The sequence below is a fragment of the Culex quinquefasciatus genome, chromosome 2, assembly GCF_015732765.1.
Source record: "Culex quinquefasciatus strain JHB chromosome 2, VPISU_Cqui_1.0_pri_paternal, whole genome shotgun sequence".
NCBI classification, from domain to species: Eukaryota; Metazoa; Arthropoda; class Insecta; order Diptera; family Culicidae; genus Culex; species Culex quinquefasciatus.
In genome coordinates, this window is record NC_051862.1 from 121,832,352 (window position 1) to 121,854,451 (window position 22,100).

Consider the following 22,100-nt stretch of genomic DNA (forward strand, 5'->3'; position numbering starts at 1 on the left):
GACGGACAATCTTGTTCTTACCTAAAAGTCTGCATCGGTTGATATTTTCTCCACTGCACGCAAGCTACCACGGTATTTTTTCGATTTATTTCCAACACGAAATCAAATCAAATTATTCGCTCTACAGCATTGCTTTGGCGTTCTCGATTGCGAGATTCCTATTCGAAACTAGGTGTTCGAAGTATTGATTGTTAAGGCAATTACAAACTTCTTTTTACACCTAAGCATTCATGCACCTCAGGATTCGAACTGACGACCTTTGGATTGTGAGTCCAACTGCCTACTAGCGACTCCACCTAGACATGACCCAGGTAGACGACTCCTACACCTGGACTGAGCTAACGACCTAACCTATAGGTTATGCCGAGGCCAACATTTACTTTCCCGTCCGACTGAAGGCGTAATCAGACGAATCTCGTCATCTGGGATCCAACCCAGGCTGACTGGGTGAGAGGCAACCACGTTTACCCCTACACCACAAGTCACGGCGTGTTTTTCACCGTTGTAAATAAAAATTTACATAGGGCTTCAGGACCCTATTAAGAGGACTACAAGTCTAAACTCTATTCGATATTTTACTTATAGGTTGTTCTAAGAACTGAAACTTTAATTTAAAGTTTTCATTAATATAGCCATCCTGTATGTCATCAAACAGCGAAAATTTTAATCATCATTTTTCGATGCTTTGCGCTATCTGGCTGAATTATAGAGCTTTCAATCACGAATATTATTTGCACAGTCTGATAATTTTTGCGAGAACTGACGTATGAAAAGCAGGCGTGGCTGAATGTTTACGCTGTTCGCTTTCTAAGCGGATGATTCTGGGTTCGATTCCAATTTGCTCCAAGGCCACGAATTGTCGAACAGAATTAATTCTTCTTAAACACCTGAATATGATCACAAAATTCATGTGATCGCGGTGGGGTTCGATCCCCCGTCATTTGGGTTAGCAGACAAAAAAGCTACCCACCAGACCATCAAAGCTTATCGGAGGACTCATATTGCTATAAGAATTCAAAAAACTTGATGGGTGAACAGAATGAAACTAGTACCCGTCGGGCGAAATCATGATCATCATCTTTAGAATTCACCCTAAAAAGCTTGGGGGTGACTCAAATTGGAAAACTTTGAATCTAACCCAGTCAACTCAATCGGAGTTCTGAAACGGAATCTGGTCCTAAAGTTAAGCTTCATTTTTAAATATTATTGTTCACAACGATAAAGCTTATTTTTCTGAGTACAACGACCCTTTGAACGACCGCAAAGGATTTAAAATGGATTTTTAATTCAATTTAAAAAAGTTAACAGCCCATCTTGACAGAAAATGTCCTACTTGACAGCTTATTCCAAGGGGACCATAGTTGGTCCACAGATAAACAGACGAGACCTAAGACGAGACTCTCCACACAAATTATTTTTGAAATCCATCGACCTTCATCAAACCACCAAATCACGGCGACACCAGCGCTGTCTGGTGAGCTGATGCCGAAGCGCAGCACAAACACCAATACAAACACATTAGTGTCATGTGTCATGTCAGTGTATGTGTGAGACAATCAAGCCTTAATGTAAACATCAACAGCTGATCGAAATAATTTTGTTATTGCTGATCGTCAGTGTCCGATGAAAAAAATTAAAATCAATGTCGACGGCCGAAGATGACGGTGGATCAGTTCCGTTCCCAATGGCAGAACCTCATGAGTCAAATCATGCGGCAGCACCAGCAACGACGCACCACAACCGCAACGACAGAGACCAAACCACTAGTCCTCCCCGTTGCTTTCAAGTTCTGTCGAAATTCCTCCTCCTCCAAAACCTCTAACACCTGACACCATCATCAACAAGATACCCCTGGTCACGAAAACGCCAGTAGTGGCCACCGACGACTCGATTGAAACTCACCATGGGAGAACGATGCTTAGCGGAACAATCTGTCCATCTGAGATGAACAAGTTTCCACTTGCAGTGGAATTCGATGACGTTAGATGTTCCGATGCTCTCCGGCAGTTTGTCCTTTTCCGGTGCTGCTCCATAAACTTTTCCTGCAATATCGGCGTAAAAACAGTATCCGCGTTGCAGCTTTCATGCAATTTTTCGGTTAGGAATTATGATTGATATTCGTCATCTTGAGAGTAGAAAAGAGGAAATATGTAGGAATTATGGGTTGCAGGATTGAAAATGTAATAAATTATTAAATGAGTATTTAATATAAGATTGATATAATTCTTAAATAACAGCTTAGAGCGCAACAAAAAGTGCGCACCTTCATGAATATTGCCTTGTTAGCTGACAGATTGCGGATTGAGTGCGAGAGCGCGCTAGCGAGCTGCGTGAGAGGATTCTATGACAATTTCCGGAATTTCATTTCCCGGAATGGACGTTTTCCGGAATGGACGTATTTCGGAATGGACGTTTTCCGGAATGGACGTTATCCGGAATGGACGTTATCCGGAATGGACATTATCCGGAATGGACGTTATCCGGAATAAAATTTCCCGGAATGGACGTTTCCCGGAATGGACATTTCCCGGAAAATTAGTTTTTTTTATATTACCTGATATGAGAATGAATGGAATCTTACCTACTCGCTTACTTGTGGTTAAGAATTATTTAGTTTGTACCCCGTTGGTTTCACCTAGTCACATTGAAAGAACTCGATATTTTGACAACAATATGAATGATAAATACATGAATGCTAAAAAAAAAGCGAAATGTTCGTACATAAACAATAGAAGCAAGCGATGACTATTGAAACAATACTTTATCAACCACCACGAGATGTAACAATGTAGATCGATGTTTTTAACATTCTTTCAATGTGTTGTTATGTAATAATTTTCCCATCTTTTGTTAATAATTTGACTTATGTGACTGAATTCTACCAAATTTTACTATAAAGCAGAATGATTATTTTTAAAGAAGGGAAAACGTCAAGAAAATAAAAAGCTTTTCAGAAAATCAATGTGTAATGTGTTCTGTCAAGAAAATAAATAGCTTGAGTGTATTTTTAAAGAATGAAAAACCTCAAGAAAGTACACATTATACATTGATTTTCTGAAAAGATTTTTATTTTCTAGAAGTTTTCTCTTCTTTGAAAATAATCATTCTGCTTTATAATAAAATTTGTTAGAATTTAGTCACAAAAGTCAACTGATTAACACAAGAAGGGAAATCTCTTACACGAAATTCCATCACATCGATTAAAGATCGTGTATTTTTAAAGAAGAGAAACCCTCAAGAGCGACTCAAGAGAATACACATTATACTTTGATCTTCTGATAGCTTTTTTTCTTGAGATTTTTCCTTCTTTAAAAATACACGATCTTTCATCAAAGTAATGGGATTTTATGTAAGAATTTTCCCTGCTTTTGTTAATTCTACTAAATTTCAACTAGTTTTTCGTTAAGGAACTCTGCACTATAAAGAAGAATGTTTTTTTTAAAGAAGGGAAATCCTCTAGAAAAAAAAGCTTTCAGAAGATCAATGTATAATGTGTATTTTCTTGAGGTTTTCCCTTCTATAAAAATACACGATCTTTAATCGATGTGATGGAATTTCGTGTAAGAGATTTCCTTTCTTGTGTTAATCAGTTGACTTTTGTGACTAAATTCTACCAAATTTTATTATAAAGCAGAATGATTATTTTCAAAGAAGGGAAACCCTCTAGAAAATAAACAGCTTTTCAAAAAATCAATGTATAATGTGTACTTCCTTGAGGTTTTTCATTCTTTAAAAATACACTCAAGTTATTTATTTTCTTGAGGTTTGTCCTTCTTTGAAAATAATCATCCTGCTTTATAGTAAAAATTAATAGAATCTAGTCACAATAGTTAACTGATTAACGAAAGAAGGGAAATCGCTTACGCGAAATCCCATCACATTGATAAAAGATCGTGTATTTTTAAAGAAGGGAAAACCTCAAGAAAATACACATTATACATTGATTTTCTGAAAAGCTTTTCATTTTCTATAGGTTTTTCCTTCTTTGAATATAAATATTCTGCTTTATAGTAAATAAAAATAAAATAAATTGTTCGCTCTACAGCATTGCCTTGGCGTTCTCGATTGCGAGATTTCTACTCGAAACTAGATGTCCGAAGGCTAGATTGTTGAGGCAATTGCAAACCTCGTTTTACACCTGAGCTTCCATCCACCCCAGGATTCGAACTGACGACTTTTGGATTGTGAGTTCAACTGCCTACCAGCGACTGAAACCGAGACAGGACCCAGAGAGACGACTCCTACACCTGGACAAACATTTACTTCCCAGTCCGACGGAAGGCATGATCAGACAAATCTCGTCTCGAAAAATGCCACCACCGGGACCGTCTAGAATCGAACGCAGGCCGACTGGGTGAGAGGCAACTTCGAATACCCCTACACCACGGTTCCCGGACTCTACTTTATAGTGCAGAAGCCTTCAATGAAAAACTAGGTAAAATTTAGTTGAATTAACAAGGGCAGGAAAAATTCTTATATAAAATCTCATTACTTTGATGCAAGATCGCGTATTTTAAATTAAGGGAAAACCTAAAAAAAGTACACATTATACATTTCTGAAAAGCTTTTTATTTTCTTGAAGTTTGCCCTTCTTTGAATACCTACTAAAATTTGGTAGAAGTTATTCACAAAAGTCAACTGACTAACAAAAGAAGGAAAAAATCTTACATAACAACACATTGAAAGAATGTTAAAAACATCTAATATCTATCGATCTACATTGTTACATCTCGTGGTGGTTGATAAAGTATTGCTTCAATAGTCAACGCTGGCATCTATTGTTTATGTACGAACATTTCACTTTCTTTATTTCATTCATGTATTTATCATTCATATCGTTTTCAAAATATCGAGTTCCTTCAATGTGACCAACGGGGTACAAACTAAATAATTCTTAACCACAAGTAAGCGAGTAGGCAACATTTCATTCAATCTCATATCAGGTAATATATAAAAAAACTAATTTTCCGGGAAATGTCCATTCCGGGAAACGTCCATTCCGGGAAATTTCATTCCGGATAACGTCCATTCCGGATAATGTCCATTCCGGATAATGTCCATTCCGGATAACGTCCATTCCGGAAAACGTCCATTCCGGATAATGTCCATTCCGGAAAACGTCCATTCCGGGAAATGGAATTCCGGAAATTGTCATAGAATCGCGAGAGAGAACAACGAGCGAGAAAACAACGAGATGCGTGCGGCCGGCGAAAGAGAGAATGAAGATTGTCAAATCAGTTTTGTGGTTAATTTGTGTGGAATAAGACGTGTTGTTTGTTAATTGCAAAATATCTGTGTCTTTATTATAAAAGAAAGTCCCCGATCACGACAGGCATTAGTGATCATGCTAATGCTAAAACGCTAAACGCCTAAATGTATGCTTTAATCTAGTACTTCCATCGATTCGTCCTTCATTACCAGTTCCACCGCTCGTTTGAATCTGTCAGAATTAATGCTGCTCTCCTTTCGTTGTCCGAGCAGCGAGCAGTGTTTTTCTATGCTGGTTCGCGATTTCGCATAAATCAACAAAATAAGCTAGCTGTGAAAATTGGATGAATTTATTTGTGAAATTGTGTCTATCGTAAAGTGCATTGCCAAATGTGACCCGTGAAGTGTCGTGCTTTGTGGTGGTGCGCTTCAGAGAAGCCGGAAAGCGACTTTGCTTCTCGATACCGACAACTTCCGGCCTTCCAGCTACCGGAGTGGTTTGTGTCTGGAAGAAGCCGAAAGCGAAATGATATTAAATTTATAATTGGCTGTGGCTGAGCTGATCGCGCGTCGCTGGATCTCTACAATTTGATGGAAAATCATCGTAAGTCGGGAGAACATAGATGGAATACGCTTCATGTCTGGATTGTGCAGTCTCGCCGGAGTTCTTATCAGTTTACATCTCTCGAAGCAACAAAGAAAAAGAAAACACTTTTTGGTACTAAATTGACCTTCCGATAAGATGCGGAGAATTGGGCTGATAAGATGCGTTTGTTGAATCATTTTATGGTGTCGAGTTCAGATTATCGCTGTTAATTTGCTGAAAAAAATACGTAAGAGATGTAAGGACTGTGAACCCTCTGTTTTACTTTGCACAAAATCAAGCATGCAATAAAATCAATCACAATTACACCAAATTGTTAAATTATTTCAATAAATTTTCATGAATATCAGCTTTGTTTCGTTAACTAAAGTTGCTATTGAGATTCAGATTCTCTTTTGTAAATGTTTTATATGATTTGTATAGAGACAATTTTATATGATTTGGAACTTTTCCAAGAACTAAATCATCAGAAATGCATTGCCAGCTCAGACGAACTCCAAAAAAGTTTGTTCCATTTTTAAGAAGCATTGGAAAGAACTGCTACTCTTTAATTTTAGAGATTTTTTCAATGATTTGAAAAATGTTCTGAATAGTTCATACCAAAATAAGTATTCAGTAATTTTAGAATTTTTGTTGCGCACCAAATAATTTATTTAATTGTTATGTTGTGACGCGACTTAAAAGCTATTGGTTAAATTTTATATAATACAAAGTTAGTTAAGGTGGTTGACATTTACAGTAGTTGTTCGGTAACTGGGCGTTGTTTAACTGAGATGCTTTTTAACTCGGCGCAGACAAACCGATGCCTCTGTGCTCTGATGTACTAACTGACTTTTAGGCCAAAATGAGTTAATGATGCCATCTGATCAGTGGTGCGGTGCCTGTGTGGACGCTCCGTCCTGTTTTTTCGTGTTATTTTCCGTCTCTTTTGTGTCCCTGTTCGAGTGCATGGGGTGATTGGTCATTATAATTAAATAATGGCATCAGTAGTGCGGTGCCTGTGTGGACGCTCAGTCCTGTTTTTTCGTGTTATTTTCCGTCTCTTTTGTGTCGCTGTTCGAGTGCATGGGGTGATTGGTCATTATAATTAAATAATGGCATCAGTAGTGCGGTGCCTGTGTGGACGCTCAGTCCTGTTTTTTCGTGTTATTTTCCGTCTCTTTTGTGTCGCTGTTCGAGTGCATGGGGTGATTGGTCATTATAATTAAATAATGGCATCAGTGGTGCGGTGCCTGTGTGGACGCTCAGTCCTGTTTTTTCGTGTTATTTTCCGTTTCTTTTGTGTCGCTGTTCGAGTGCATGGGGTGATTGGTCATTATAATTAAATAATGGCATCAGTATTGCGGTGCCTGTGTGGACGCTCAGTCCTGTTTTTTCGTGTTATTTTCCGTCTCTTTTGTGTCGCTGTTCGAGTGCATGGGGTGATTGGTCATTATAATTAAATAATGGCATCAGTATTGCGGTGCCTGTGTGGACGCGCAGTCCTGTTTTTTTCGTGTTATTTTCCATCTCTTTTGTGTCGCTATTTGTGTACATGGGGTGATTGGATTTCTTCTGATTCGTGTTGTTTTCATCTCTTTTGTGTCGCTGTTTGTGTGCATGGGGTGATTGGTCTTCTTCTTTTTTCTTTATTTTTAGTTCGCGCGTTCGTTGGCCAATGAGTTTATTTTTGTTCTCTTTGCATAGTTTTCGATAGAAACGATCCGAATTCTTTTTTTTTCGAGACAAGCAAGTCGTATTGCTGGATTAAGTCCTTTCTATATCATCGATGATCGGAAGGCACGCCGACGAATATGTTTTAAGGCTTATGGTATAAAATCATTTTAATGAATAAAGCCCTTCTTACATCACCGTTGATCGGAAGGCACGCCGACGAAGAATTTCTGGAGGATCGCGGTCGAATTAATACTATATTTAAAATTCTAGATAGCTATCTTTCGGATTCGATTGTGAGTAGCGGGACTTCGCGGTTACTATGCAACGTATTTTTGGAGTCTTTTTATATTTTAAATTTATAAGTCCTTCTTTTATCATTGTTGATAGGAAGGCACGTCGCCGGTTAAGTTCGTTTAAGTTATTGTTTTAATTTCATTACAATCGGTTACGTGGTGTCCTGTTTTCTTTTTGTTTATATTCGTTGATCGTAATAATTTATTCCAACTGGCAGCTTTAGTATTAACTCATCTACTATTTTTGACATTTGCTCGCGTTATCTTAATTGTACCAACAGTAAAAATATACTGATAAGTCCAGCCCATAGCATTACCGCTCGGTTTGCACGCGTTCGATTAAAACAAACTTTTTAAATAATCAATTATTTATCTTTCCGCAGCCGGCTGCCTAAGATTTAAAATTTCAGCCGATAAACAAAATGCTCATGGTCACATCACTGCCACTCGTGAATCCTGACCTCATACCCATCTACTAACCCCTCAAAACTCATGTGATACTTTGTCGGAGAAGCAGTCGATTGGGCGGTCTCTATCACTCAAGTATCGGACTAACATTCCCATCCACTTCCCCGTGACCCTACCACTGGTCGTGGCCGGCGCCGGTATTGATCAGCATGATAGGGGCCTTTGAGAAGTTGCGAAGCGAGGAAAGATAGCACCCACTTATCTTCCACGGCTCGTGGATGTAACTTCTGGAGGTCCTGGTCAATAACGGAGTAGCAACTGCGGGTGGGCACCTATGCTTATGCTTATGCTAAAATGAGTTAATGATGCCATCTTTTAGCTAATTAAATTCCCTACAAAACGCTTCTAAGAGATCTGAAAAATTCGTTTCCTACGCGGAGATATCGCCCTGCAACCATTTGTACTAACTGACATTTTCGAACGCAGCATGGATGTGCTCTCTTATTTTTCATCATGGCTTGACCTTTTGAAAACACGCAAATCCATAAAAATACGATTACACTATAATATTATGGTAAATTGCCATGTGTCCTTACTAGTTTGAGCAATATTATGGAGCACTATTTTGGAAGGCAATTAGCACAAGTGTGCACATTTGGATACGTGAAGAAGTTGTAAGTTAGAAGAAGTGTGTCAAATAATTATTTAGTGGCAGAGTTTTTTTTTAATTGGATGACCCCTGAGTTAAGCTAAGTGTGACATTGGTAGGTGGATGTTATTGTTACGTAGTTTTTGGATTGGACGACCCCTGCAGTTGTTCTAAGAGTGCACAACGACTTAAAAATGTTTTAAATTGGATTTTTGGGTTAGGCTAAGTGTAAGATTAATTAGTGGATGTTATTGTCACGTAGTTTTTTTTTTAATGGACGACCCCTGCAGTTGTGCTAAGTGTGCACAACTACTTGCGGGGTTTTAGAGTTGGATATTTGAGCTAGGCTAAGTGTGATAATGGTGAGTGGATGTTGTTGTTACGTAGTTTTTTGGATTGGACGACCCCTGCAGTTGTTCTAAGTGTGCATAACGACTTAAAAAATGTTTTAATTGCGATGTATTACGGTGTAACGAATGTCACGGTGTAAAGAATGCGACGATGCAACGAATGTTGCGGTATAACAAAGTTACGGTGTAACCATACTACGGTGTAACGAATGTTACGGTGTAACGAATGTTACGGTGTAACGAATGTTACGGTGTAACGAATGACGCGGTGTAATCATACTACGGTGTAACGAATGTTACGGTTTAACGAATGTTACGGTTTAACGAATGTTACGGTGTAACGAATGATGCGGTGTAACGAATGTTATGGTGTAACGAATGTTACGGTGTAGCGAATGTTACGGTGTAACGAAAGTTACGGTGTAACGAATGTTACGGTGTAACGAATGTTGCGGTGTAACGAATGTTGCGGTTTAACGAATTTTACGGTAAAACGTATGTTGCGGTTTAACAAATGTCACGGTGTAACAATGTCACGGTGTAACGAATGGTTTAAGGGGGGTTTAAGCCGAACCAATAGGTGAACCTCGCCTAACCGGTTCATTTGGGAACTCTTGTTGTGCACACTTAACACAATTGCAGGGGTCGTCCAATTAAAAAAACTACGTAACAACAACATCCACTAACAATGGCACACTTAACCTAACCCAAATATCGAACTCAAACACCCTTCAAGAAGTTGTGCACATTTAGCACATCTGCAGGGGTCGTCCAATCTAAAAAACTACGTAACAAAATAAGCCACTAACCAATCTCACACTTAGCCTAACTCAAATATCCAACTCAAACACCCTTCAAGAAGTTGTGCACACCTAGCACAACTGCAGGGATCGTCCTATCCAAAAAAATTACGTAACAATATCATCCACTAACCAATGTCACACTTAGCCTAACCCAAATATTCAATTCAAACACCCTCCAAGTAGTTGTGCACACTTAGAACAAGTGCAGGGGTCGTCCAATCCAAAAAACTACGTAACAATAACATCCACTAACCAATCTCACACTTAGCCTAACCCAAATATCCAACTCAAACACCCTTCAAGAAGTTGTGCAAATTTAGCACAACTGCAGGGATCGTCCAAACCAAAAAAAAAACACGTAACAACATCATTTACGTAGTTGTGCACGGTTAGCACAACTGTAGGGGTCGTCCATGTTCAATGACTAAGTATTGATTTTTTTTAGCACTTTTGTTCTATTCGATACAAACTAAGAATTCATTGCAAGACACACACGTTCTAACTGCAATCTACCATAACAGTTCTATGGTTTGTGTCCTGGATATCTTGCATTTCTAAAAAGGTTGTATGACATGAGGGAAATAAAATAAACTAGCTCAAAGTTTTTACAAAATCATTTTCTTCTGTTTGTAAGCGTAGAACTATTCGGTTTTCGTCATAGTTGGTATTATTGAAGCTATTTCATGGATTATCATACTTATATTTATGAATCCTCACACTTCACTAAGTTTTTCTTAATAAAATTCATGTTTTAACGGTAGTTGCTCTCAAAAACTGCAATTTTCACAATTAATTTAATGATAAACAAGTCTATTAAAAAAGTTTTGTTGAGAAAAATGTTCCTTAACTAGCAACAATTCAAAGTAACTACGCAAAAAACATTGAAACAAGCAATAACTACTATTTTTACAATAAAATAACTCTGCGCACTTTTGTACCAAGTGCCACGTTGGAAGTATACACGACTCTATCATCGAAGAAGCATTTTAGCTCAACTGCAAAATTTGCCCTGTGCACGTTTGTGCTAACTCATACAAATCACTGTTCAAGACACACTTGTGCTAATTGCAAGCATGATTTTTTTTCGTAATTTCTCTGCCAAATTTTGTTTTGCATTTCAAGAGTTTTTATATTTTACCATGTCTTTAAGTTATGTCAGGAGCATACTTTAAAATTATTAGGACAATTGTTTGTCGAATAGTTTCCCAGAAACAGTAATTCAAAGTTAAAAAGTCGATTTTCTCGTAACTACCAAAATGTCAGTTAGTATAAGAGAGCACACAAGCATCGAAACGTCAAAAAAAAAACAAAACAAACCAAAATGACCGAGGGATTAATGGATGCAAAAATCATATTCAATAAATAAAAAAACCTTTGTTTAATTTCAATTTACAATTAAAGAAATATGAAAAGTAAGCATTGTAAATAAATTCTGTAACTTTTATTTTTATATTTCATCTGGAAAATATTATGCATCGGTGGTCCCCTCGTTATTTTTTGTTCAGCCCGGGCAGACGGTAATAACAAAATTCATGCCATTTCAATAACAAATACTGTTAAAATAACAAAAAGTGTTATGAAATTTTCCTGCAAAATCTATTTTTGCATAAGAGTTTAATAACAGTTTATGTTATCATAACAAAATTTGTTATTTGGCTGATATTGGTTGAGAGCCCAAAACAACTTTGGAATAACATTTTTTGTTATGGAAGAATACCTCCAACTGTTATTGGGATGATCGGATTAGTTGTTAAAATAACAAAAAATAATAACAAAGATTTGTTCGAAAAATAACTAAAAATGTTATTTGTCTGTTATCACAATAACGATCCAATAACAAATCTTGTTATGAATAACATAAAATATTATTGGCCTAGTATTTTCAAATATCAAAAAATGTTATTCCCAAGTTATTTCCGTCTGCTCGGGAGCCCAGTTAACGAGCAACATTCGGTGACTGGGCTACGTTCTCAGCCCAGTTACCGAACAACTACTGTATATAGTTTGCATCCTAGAAATGTTATCTAAACATAACTTTATATACGAACTCATAAATATCGATAGGATTGTCAGAACTTCAACTTTTTGGACTCGTTGGGAAGGTCTATTGATTACGCATTCTAGGATGGGTCGCATGACCTCATTTTTATCAATATATCTAAGATCCAACTTCAAAAAAGTGTATAAGTAACACCTAAGTGCCTATTACTTTTGATAGGGTTGCCAGATCTTCAATCCTTAAGGCTCAACGGAAAGGTCGTTTGATTACCCATCCAACGATAGGTTGTGTGATTAATTCGGACATATATCAAATGTTCAATTCCTGAGGATCATTGAATATGCCTTTTAAATACCTTTCTAAAATCTTGCGGACTTTCCTCAAAAGGTTTTTTCTGCATAACTTTTAAAGTACTTTACTAAACATTATAATATTCTTTTGTGTCTTGTTGGGACCTCAAGACAGGTCGAATGAGACCAAAACGGTTGAAATCGGTTCAGCCATTACCGTGGTTCACTGATATATGAAAAAGACAAAAGTTTTTAATTTATTAAATGAAATTAAATTATGGTCTACAACTAGCCCAAAAATTTTAGCTCATTTGGTTAAGGTTTCGTCATTGACCCGAAGTTAGTGTGGAACATGAATCAATTTACTGTTTTATAAAACCCTACTTAAATTCCCAATTTTTAGGGTATTTACAGGATGTTTTTTTGGAGTTTTTTTTTCTGGCAAAATTCGAAAGCATGCTCAGCAAATTATTCCGTTTCTTTTGGCGATGGTCTACAAAGTTGTTCCCCGAATGAAAATCTATAAGTAATTATTAGGATGAGAATATTGCATCGGGTTAGGAAAACTTTCTCTAAAAAGAGTAATAAAGTGAAAAAAATTTCAAATTCCATTCAAACATCAAGTCAAGGACGAGACCACCAAACCTTAACCAGATGAAATCAAGTTTGCTACTTTTAAAGGGCTTCTTTCTAAAATATTTCCACATTTCCCTGGAGATAAATATATTTTCAACGTTCCAAATTGTGTTCAGATTTTGCAAACAACCATTACAAAAAAAAAAAAAACCAAAAATAAAATTATTTTTTGTTCAGCCCGGGCAGACGGTAATAACAAAATTCATGCCATTTCAATAACAAATACTGTTAAAATAACAAAAAGTGTTATGAAATTTTCCTGCAAAATCTATTTTTGCATAAGAGTTTAATAACAGTTTATGTTATCATAACAAAATTTGTTATTTGGCTGATATTGGTTGAGAGCCCAAAACAACTTTGGAATAACATTTTTTGTTATGGAAGAATACCTCCAACTGTTATTGGGATGATCGGATTAGTTGTTAAAATAACAAAAAATAATAACAAAGATTTGTTCGAAAAATAACTAAAAATGTTATTTGTCTGTTATCACAATAACGATCCAATAACAAATCTTGTTATGAATAACATAAAATATTATTGGCCTAGTATTTTCAAATATCAAAAAATGTTATTCCCAAGTTATTTCCGTCTGCTCGGGAGCCCAGTTAACGAGCAACATTCGGTGACTGGGCTACGTTCTCAGCCCAGTTACCGAACAACTACTGTATATAGTTTGCATCCTAGAAATGTTATCTAAACATAACTTTATATACGAACTCATAAATATCGATAGGATTGTCAGAACTTCAACTTTTTGGACTCGTTGGGAAGGTCTATTGATTACGCATTCTAGGATGGGTCGCATGACCTCATTTTTATCAATATATCTAAGATCCAACTTCAAAAAAGTGTATAAGTAACACCTAAGTGCCTATTACTTTTGATAGGGTTGCCAGATCTTCAATCCTTAAGGCTCAACGGAAAGGTCGTTTGATTACCCATCCAACGATAGGTTGTGTGATTAATTCGGACATATATCAAATGTTCAATTCCTGAGGATCATTGAATATGCCTTTTAAATACCTTTCTAAAAATCTTGCGGACTTTCCTCAAAAGGTTTTTTTCTGCATAACTTTTAAAGTACTTTACTAAACATTATAATATTCTTTTGTGTCTTGTTGGGACCTCAAGACAGGTCGAATGAGACCAAAACGGTTGAAATCGGTTCAGCCATTACCGTGGTTCACTGATATATGAAAAAGACAAAAGTTTTTAATTTATTAAATGAAATTAAATTATGGTCTACAACTAGCCCAAAAATTTTAGCTCATTTGGTTAAGGTTTCGTCATTGACCCGAAGTTAGTGTGGAACATGAATCAATTTACTGTTTTATAAAACCCTACTTAAATTCCCAATTTTTAGGGTATTTACAGGATGTTTTTTGGAGTTTTTTTTTCTGGCAAAATTCGAAAGCATGCTCAGCAAATTATTCCGTTTCTTTTGGCGATGGTCTACAAAGTTGTTCCCCGAATGAAAATCTATAAGTAATTATTAGGATGAGAATATTGCATCGGGTTAGGAAAACTTTCTCTAAAAAGAGTAATAAAGTGAAAAAATTTCAAATTCCATTCAAACATCAAGTCAAGGACGAGACCACCAAACCTTAACCAGATGAAATCAAGTTTGCTACTTTTAAAGGGCTTCTTTCTAAAATATTTCCACATTTCCCTGGAGATAAATATATTTTCAACGTTCCAAATTGTGTTCAGATTTTGCAAACAACCATTACAAAAAAAAAAAAACCAAAAATAAAAAATGCCAACAAAAAAAAAAAAATTGAAAATGCAACATTTAAAAACTAAGAACACGAAAAGTCAAAAGACACAAAAATATCCATTGGTTTTGTGCTTTTGGACGCTAACCCCCCGTCGGCCATCGGGTTTATAGAAATCTAGAAATGATTTGATCCAAAGTTATAATGATGAATCGCAGGCCAAGTGCGAATGATGCTGATGATACCTCTTCAGTTCGTCGCCATCGTGCTAACTTGTCGTACGTGCATTTTGGGCCAAATTGAGTTAAGAACGCCATTTTGTGCAGCTCACAATGCCTCACCTTTTGACCTTCACAGATCCCCAAAATTCGATTTCAATCCTGAGATATTCAACAAAAACCGAAAAAACTCCGTGCATTTTTGTCACTTTACATATGAAAGTAGTTTCAATCTTGTCGTGCTATCTTGTCACTCCATGAAAATTGATGTAAGTGCGACAAAAGGCCAAAGGAATTTCAGGCCAGGAAAGTCAGGATGCGTTTGTCGCACGTACAAGCTAGACTACCGTAGACATTTGTAATTATAACTCGGGACTCCAGCAACCAACTTCAACCAAACTTTGGGACAATGCACAGAATGGTGAGCCAAACAAAACGTGTTTGTTATTATTTACTTTGCGTGCTCTCGTTTTTGAATATTCAAGGTCAAACATTAAAACGCGTATTTCTCGGAACGTCAAAATGGCGGGTGCGACAAGATAGCACGACGACGTCGAGTTGACGCTCAGGCGAGGAACATCCTGGAAGGAGCGTCACTGACTACGTCCGTAGTCCTGTTAGATCATACTTGATCAAGACAGTATAGCTCTGGTTCCTTGCAAGTGTCCTATTTTCTTACCTCCACGTTGGCTTGGTTTTCATGATGACCTAGCTGGTGGCCTGTGGAAACGGATCGTAAACCTTTGACCACCGTGGGTCAAAGTCGAGACGGCTAAAAGAAAGGGGCGCGACAATGTGGGAAAGGGAAGTAATTTGTGATTGTAGACGGTATTGTTTTGATTCGCAGTATGTTGAGTCAACTGCTGTGGATGTACCTGAAACATCGCACAACGGGGTTTCTCTTCTTTCCATTTCATCTACCACCTATCTTCTGTTTATTTTGTTTCACTGATTTTCTAACGCGACTCTGTTTACTATCCTCCATTTCGATTTTACTCATTTGATTCTCTTATTTCTCAACGCTTTTTCACTCTATTTTACCAATTGATGCTGCTGTAACATACTTTCTGCTTTCCCTGCTTTCCCCCTTCCCAACCAATCAATCAATCAATCAATCAATCCTTAATTTGGCAGTAAATTTTGTTTATCATGTGCCTTTTCTTTATTTGTCAATTTGAATAATTCAATATTCATTTTGGGCCAATATTCAAATTTGGGCCTATAAATTGCCCTCAATACAATCTAAGCTTGTTTTTTTACCTCTATTTATTAATTATTGTTAATTTCTTTATCTACTTTATAAATTACTATCTTTCTTTTACTATTGATTCTTCAAATAGTATATTTCTTTCACTGTCCATTGTTTTCAATCTTTACCCTTTTCTTCAAACAAATGAGGTTCGAGCCCTTACTCATTTTTGGAGTGATCAAAGAATTAACACAAATATTACTATTGTACTTTTGAAAAACTTTTATAAAATGCTTAGGACCAAAATTGTAACAAAACACCGCGACAAAAGAAATAGCAACATAAAAACACGACTCAACACTAGGAAAGATTTCAGGAGAAAACAAAACACAGTAAATAACAACTAGTTTTTGAATTCAAACTAAAATAAAACAGTTTTTGCTTTAATGTAAGTTGATAGGCACACTATAAATGGTTAGGCGCTTATACTTACATCAAACCCTACTTAATGTACCACCCCCGGCCGAGTTAAAATGCGTAACCGGAAAAGAAGGTGTGCATGCCTGGCACGAACACTCAAAGCGTGTTCTAGCGTGCTGCTCGTACTGACTCAGAGCAAGGGTGAGATGTAGGTGTAAGGGCAATGCGTGTTCGTCGGGAACCTAGTGCATAAGATCGGTCAAGGCCCGTTCTTACACTGAAAATTGCGAATTGCGAATTGCGAAAGTTATAATGATGAATCAATGTTTGCCTTGAATTGCCCAAACCGTTTTCGGATAAAGAAACCAATTGGAGTTTTCTTCTTTTGCCTTTTTTTCCCAGATCTAATCACAGCGACCTAAACCTCGCCCGGACACAACCATTCAATAGCTCTCACTATAACGGAACGAATTGAAAACCGCGCTCACGTGAGGTGAAATAATGCATTTAGAATAACAATACAAAGTAAATGATATACTCAATATAACAAGCACACACACACACATTTCTCCTCACTTCCCCTCTTTGTATTGTGCGTTTGGGGTGAGAATTCGTGGATCGCTTAAAAAAAAAAAAGAGCGCAAGAACCAAACGAAGTAAACGAACCGTAACGTATCAGTAGACACTCATTACTGAGTTTTGTGACGAGATGACCAAACCAGTGCAACAAAAGCCAACAAAACAAACCGCGGCGAAAACTGATTTTTGATGAGAACGATTACGGCCCGGCGCTCTCACTCCCTCACTCACACGCTGCTCCCTTTGATACGCTAATTTACTTCCGCAAAAACACAACAATTCTACTCGGACGGCCACGCTGGACTGTACCTACAGGCTGAGATTCAATTAAAGGTGTAACGAATTTCGCTAGCCGTAGTCATTATCGAGCGAGTTGGCTTTGGGGACGTGCCGCGAAAAAAACGAGCTTGTTCCAAGTTCTAAATTTAGTGCATTTTTAAAAAGAGTTTGTAAAAGTTGTGACCAGTGCGCGAACTCATGATTTAAGTTAGTTAACTTAGTTTGATTTTACTCATTGCGTTCTGAACGAATTTAATTAATACTAGAAAAGAGTTGTGAACAGATGGAAGTCTGCCGAAATAGGTGCAATATATTAGATACGTTCTACATCGAAACTATTTTCCGCTAAGCATCACGGTGGATAGAAGAAGGCGATATTCTGCAGCCATGAAGATTACCGACTTAGGTGAGTACCATTTATTTTTCGGTTATACAAAATATACAATTGTTGTTGAGAACAAAATCGGAGCATCTTTCAATGTGGTAGGCATTAGGGTGTCAAAATTTTGATGTAATTTAGTTTTTTTTTAAATTTTTTTTGTGGGATGATGAAACAGAATCCTTGCAGTCTTCAAAAAAGTTATACGACCGCCATTCTGAATCACTTTGTGGAAGAGAGCAAAGTTTCATCTTCAAACGGATGTTTTTGCTTTAGATGTGCATTAGGGTGTTACTTTAAAAAGTAGCATAATCCAGAGATGTGGTTGGTGCCTTCCTCACTACTAACTTAATTATTTTCTCCCGAGATTATCATTCTTTGGACATCAAGTGAAGGAAACTCGGGTTTGGATATGGACCCAACATAGTCCAATTTTCATGATCCGACCTCAAAAAGCACATTAATGTCGCTAAAGTGGCCATAGCATCAGACAGGGTTGCCAGATCATCGAAATTTTAGACTCGCTTGGAAGGTCTCTCAATTACTTATGCAACGATAGGTGGGATTATTGATCCGGACATTGTTAACATACAAATAAATAAGATCCACTTTCAAAAACATCCCAAAATATCACTTAACGATTGAGTGCATCACCCGGGAACTTTTTACTAAAATTCAAATTTCTCGAAAAGGTTTAAAGTTTTCGCAAAACTAATCCCGACCGGGCCTAGAGGACATTTCAGAGTATGTCTTGTGCAAATATGAGCTTTGTTGGTAATCTCTAGCTCCTAGAAATATGTAATTTGTAAACAACTTTTGATGAACGTAACATTTTTGCCAAGTTCCCCTTCGTGTAGCAGAAAACAAAACCATTTTTTGGGAAAACTGGTCCCGACAGGTTTTAGTTTAGACAATTCCCTTCAATTTGATGTATAGAAAGTATAGCATTGTATACCAAAAACTTACAGAACTATCCATTTTGTAAAAAAAATCAATTTCATTTATGTTGGAATGTTTACGTTTTGAGACAACAAAGCGCTTGAAAAGGAAGTGCTGCCAGTTTTTTTTTCCAACAAGATTGAATAAAGTTTTGAGGAGTGTGACTTGAACAAAAAACATTTTTTTCCTCAAATGAACTCATTTTTTCAATTTTAAAATTTTGAAAGGAAATGTTTCTGGCCACTGTCATGACCAGGTGGCCACTTGGCCTCGCCGGAACCGGTTCCGCCGGATTCTATAAAACCCGTGTGCGGTTATTTGGCGGATTGGTCCAAACCTCACTATGCTGCATATCAAATGCCATGAAATTTCGAAAGGAATTATTTTTGACCACTTTCATGACCAGGTGGCCACTTGGCCTCACCGGAACCGGTTCCGCCGGATTCCGTGGAACCCGTGTGCGGTCATTTGACGGATTGTTCCGAACCTCATTATGCTGCATATCAAATGCCATGAAATTTCGAAAGGAAATGAGTTTGACCATTTTCATGACCAGGTGGCCACTTGGCCTCGCCGGAACCGGTTCCGCCGGATTCCGTGGAACCTGTGTGCGGTCATTTGACGGATTGTTCCGAACCTCATTATGCTGCATATCAAATGCCATGAAATTTCGAAAGGAAATAAGTTTGACCATTTTCATGACCAGGTGGCCACTTGGTCTCGCCGGAATCGGTTCCGCCGGAGTCCGTGTGCGGTCATTTGGCGGATTGTTCCGAACCTCATTTTGCTGCATATCAAATGCCATGAAATTTCGAAAAGAAATAAGTTTGACCATTTTCATGACCAGGTGGCCACTTGGCCTCACCGGAACCGGTTCCGCCGGATTCCGTGGAACCTGTGTGCGGTCATTTGGCGGATTGTTCCGAACCTCATTATGCTGCATATCAAATGCCATGAAATTTCGAAAAGAAATAAGTTTGACCATTTTCATGACCAGGTGGCCACTTGGCCTCACCGGAACCGGTTCCGCCGGATTCCGTGGAACCTGTGTGCGGTCATTTGACGGATTGTTCCGAACCTCATTATGCTGCATATCAAATGCCATGAAATTTCGAAAGGAAATAAGTTTGACCATTTTCATGACCAGGTGGCCACTTGGTCTCGCCGGAATCGGTTCCGCCGGAGTCCGTGTGCGGTCATTTGGCGGATTGTTCCGAACCTCATTTTGCTGCATATCAAATGCCATGAAATTTCGAAAAGAAATAAGTTTGACCATTTTCATGACCAGGTGGCCACTTGGTCTCGCCGGAACCGGTTCCGCCGGATTCCGTGGAACCTGTGTGCGGTCATTTGGCGGATTGTTCCGAAACTCATTATGCTGCATATCAAATGCCATAAAATTTCGAAAAGATATAAGTTTGACCATTTTCATGACCAGGTGGCCACTTGGCCTCACCGGAACCGGTTCCGCCGGATTCCGTGGAACCTGTGTGCGGTCATTTGGCGGATTGTTCCGAACCTCATTATGCTGCATATCAAATGCCATGAAATTTCGTAAGGAAATAAGTTTGACCATTTTCATGACCAGGTGGCCACTTGGTCTCGCCGGAACCGGTTTCGCCGGATTCCGTGGAACCTGTGTGCGGTCATTTGACGGATTGTTCCGAACCTCATTATGCTGCATATCAAATGCCATGAAATTTCGAAAGGAAATAAGTTTGACCATTTTCATGACCAGGTGGCCACTTGGTCTCGCCGGAACCGGTTCCGCCGGATTCCGTGAAACCTGTGTGCGGTCATTTGGCGGATTGTTCCGAACCTCATTATGCTGCATATCAAATGCCATGAAATTTCGTAAGGAAATAAGTTTGACCATTTTCATGACCAGGTGGCCACTTGTTCTCGCCGGAACCGGTTCCGCCGGATTCCGTGGAACCTGTGTGCGGTCATTTGACGGATTGTTCCGAACCTCATTATTCTACATATCAAATGCCATGAAATTTCGAAAGGAAATAAGTTTGACCATTTTCATGACCAGGTGGCCACTTGGTCTCGCCGGAACCGGTTCCGCCGGATTCCGTGGAACCTGTGTGCGGTCATTTGGCGGATTGTTCCGAACCTCATTATGCTGCATATCAAATGCCATGAAATTTCGTAAGGAAATAAGTTTGACCATTTTCATGACCAGGTGGCCACTTGGTCTCGCCGGAACCGGTTCCGCCGGATTCCGTGGAACCTGTGTGCGGTCATTTGACGGATTGTTCCGAACCTCATTATGCTGCATATCAAATGCCATGAAATTTCGAAAGGAAATAAGTTTGACCATTTTCATGACCAGGTGGCAACTTGGTCTCGCCGGAACCGGTTCCGCCGGATTCCGTGGAACCTGTGTGCGGTCATTTGGCGGATTGTTCCGAACCTCATTATGCTGCATATCAAATGCCATGAAATTTCGTAAGGAAATAAGTTTGACCATTTTCATGACCAGGTGGCCACTTGGTCTCGCCGGATTCCGTGGAACCTGTGTGCGGTCATTTGACGGATTGTTCCGAACCTCATTATGCTACATATCAAATGCCATGAAATTTCGAAAGGAAATAAGTTTGACCATTTTCATGACCAGGTGGCCACTTGGCCTCGCCGGAACCGGTTCCGCCGGATTCCGTGTGCGGTAATTTGGCGGATTGTTCCGAACCTCATTATGGTGCATATCAAATGTCTTGTAATTTCGAAAGGAATTATTTTTGACCAATCGACTTTTTTACATAAGAAATTTCATCCACCCTGGGATTCAAATTGACGACCTTTGGATTGCGAGTCCAACTGCACGGATAGAAATCATGTAGGTAAAAGCGGTAACTCTGTGTTGATGAATTCGACAACATGGAAATTATTCGAAAGTCGTCAACATTTTTGTCGATTTCGTTGCAAATGTTTTCAAAATCGATAACATTGTTGTTCGAAATCGAAATAAAATGATTTTGTCAAAATGTTGTCAAATTCAACAAAACAGAGTTTTTTGCTTTGCTTACATTACTTCCATATGTGTGTAATTTTATAAAATTATAAAATTATAAAATTATAAAATTATAAAATTATAAAATTATAAAATTATAAAATTATAAAATTATAAAATTATAAAATTTTAAAATTATAAAATTATAAAATTATAAAATTATAAAATTATAAAATTATAAAATTATAAAATTATAAAATTATAAAATTATAAAATTATAAAATTATAAAATTATAAAATTATAAAATTATAAAATTATAAAATTATAAAATTATAAAATTATAAAATTATAAAATTATAAAATTATAAAATTATAAAATTATAAAATTATAAAATTATAAAATTATAAAATTATAAAATTATAAAATTATAAAATTATAAAATTATAAAATTATAAAATTATAAAATTATAAAATTATAAAATTATAAAATTTTAAAATTATAAAATTATAAAATTATAAAATTAT

The 22,100-nt window shown here is 37.5% G+C and overlaps 1 protein-coding gene across 2 annotated transcripts in view; it reads left to right on the forward strand.

Moving 5' to 3' along the window:
• Positions 1-5,444: 5,444 nt before the first annotated feature.
• LOC6034141 (glycoprotein-N-acetylgalactosamine 3-beta-galactosyltransferase 1) overlaps positions 5,445-22,100 on the forward strand; it is a 28,555-nt gene continuing 11,899 nt past the window's right edge. Inside the window, exons 1-3 of one of the 2 annotated variants that reach the window (XM_038254309.1) lie at positions 5,445-5,812; positions 16,844-16,934; positions 17,566-17,705. In XM_038254309.1, coding sequence (XP_038110237.1) covers positions 17,687-17,705 — 19 coding nt within the window. In that variant the 5' untranslated portion in view covers positions 5,445-5,812; positions 16,844-16,934; positions 17,566-17,686. The remainder of the gene's footprint in view (positions 5,813-16,843; positions 16,935-17,565; positions 17,706-22,100) is intronic. The other variant, XM_038254310.1, reaches the window with a different exon arrangement.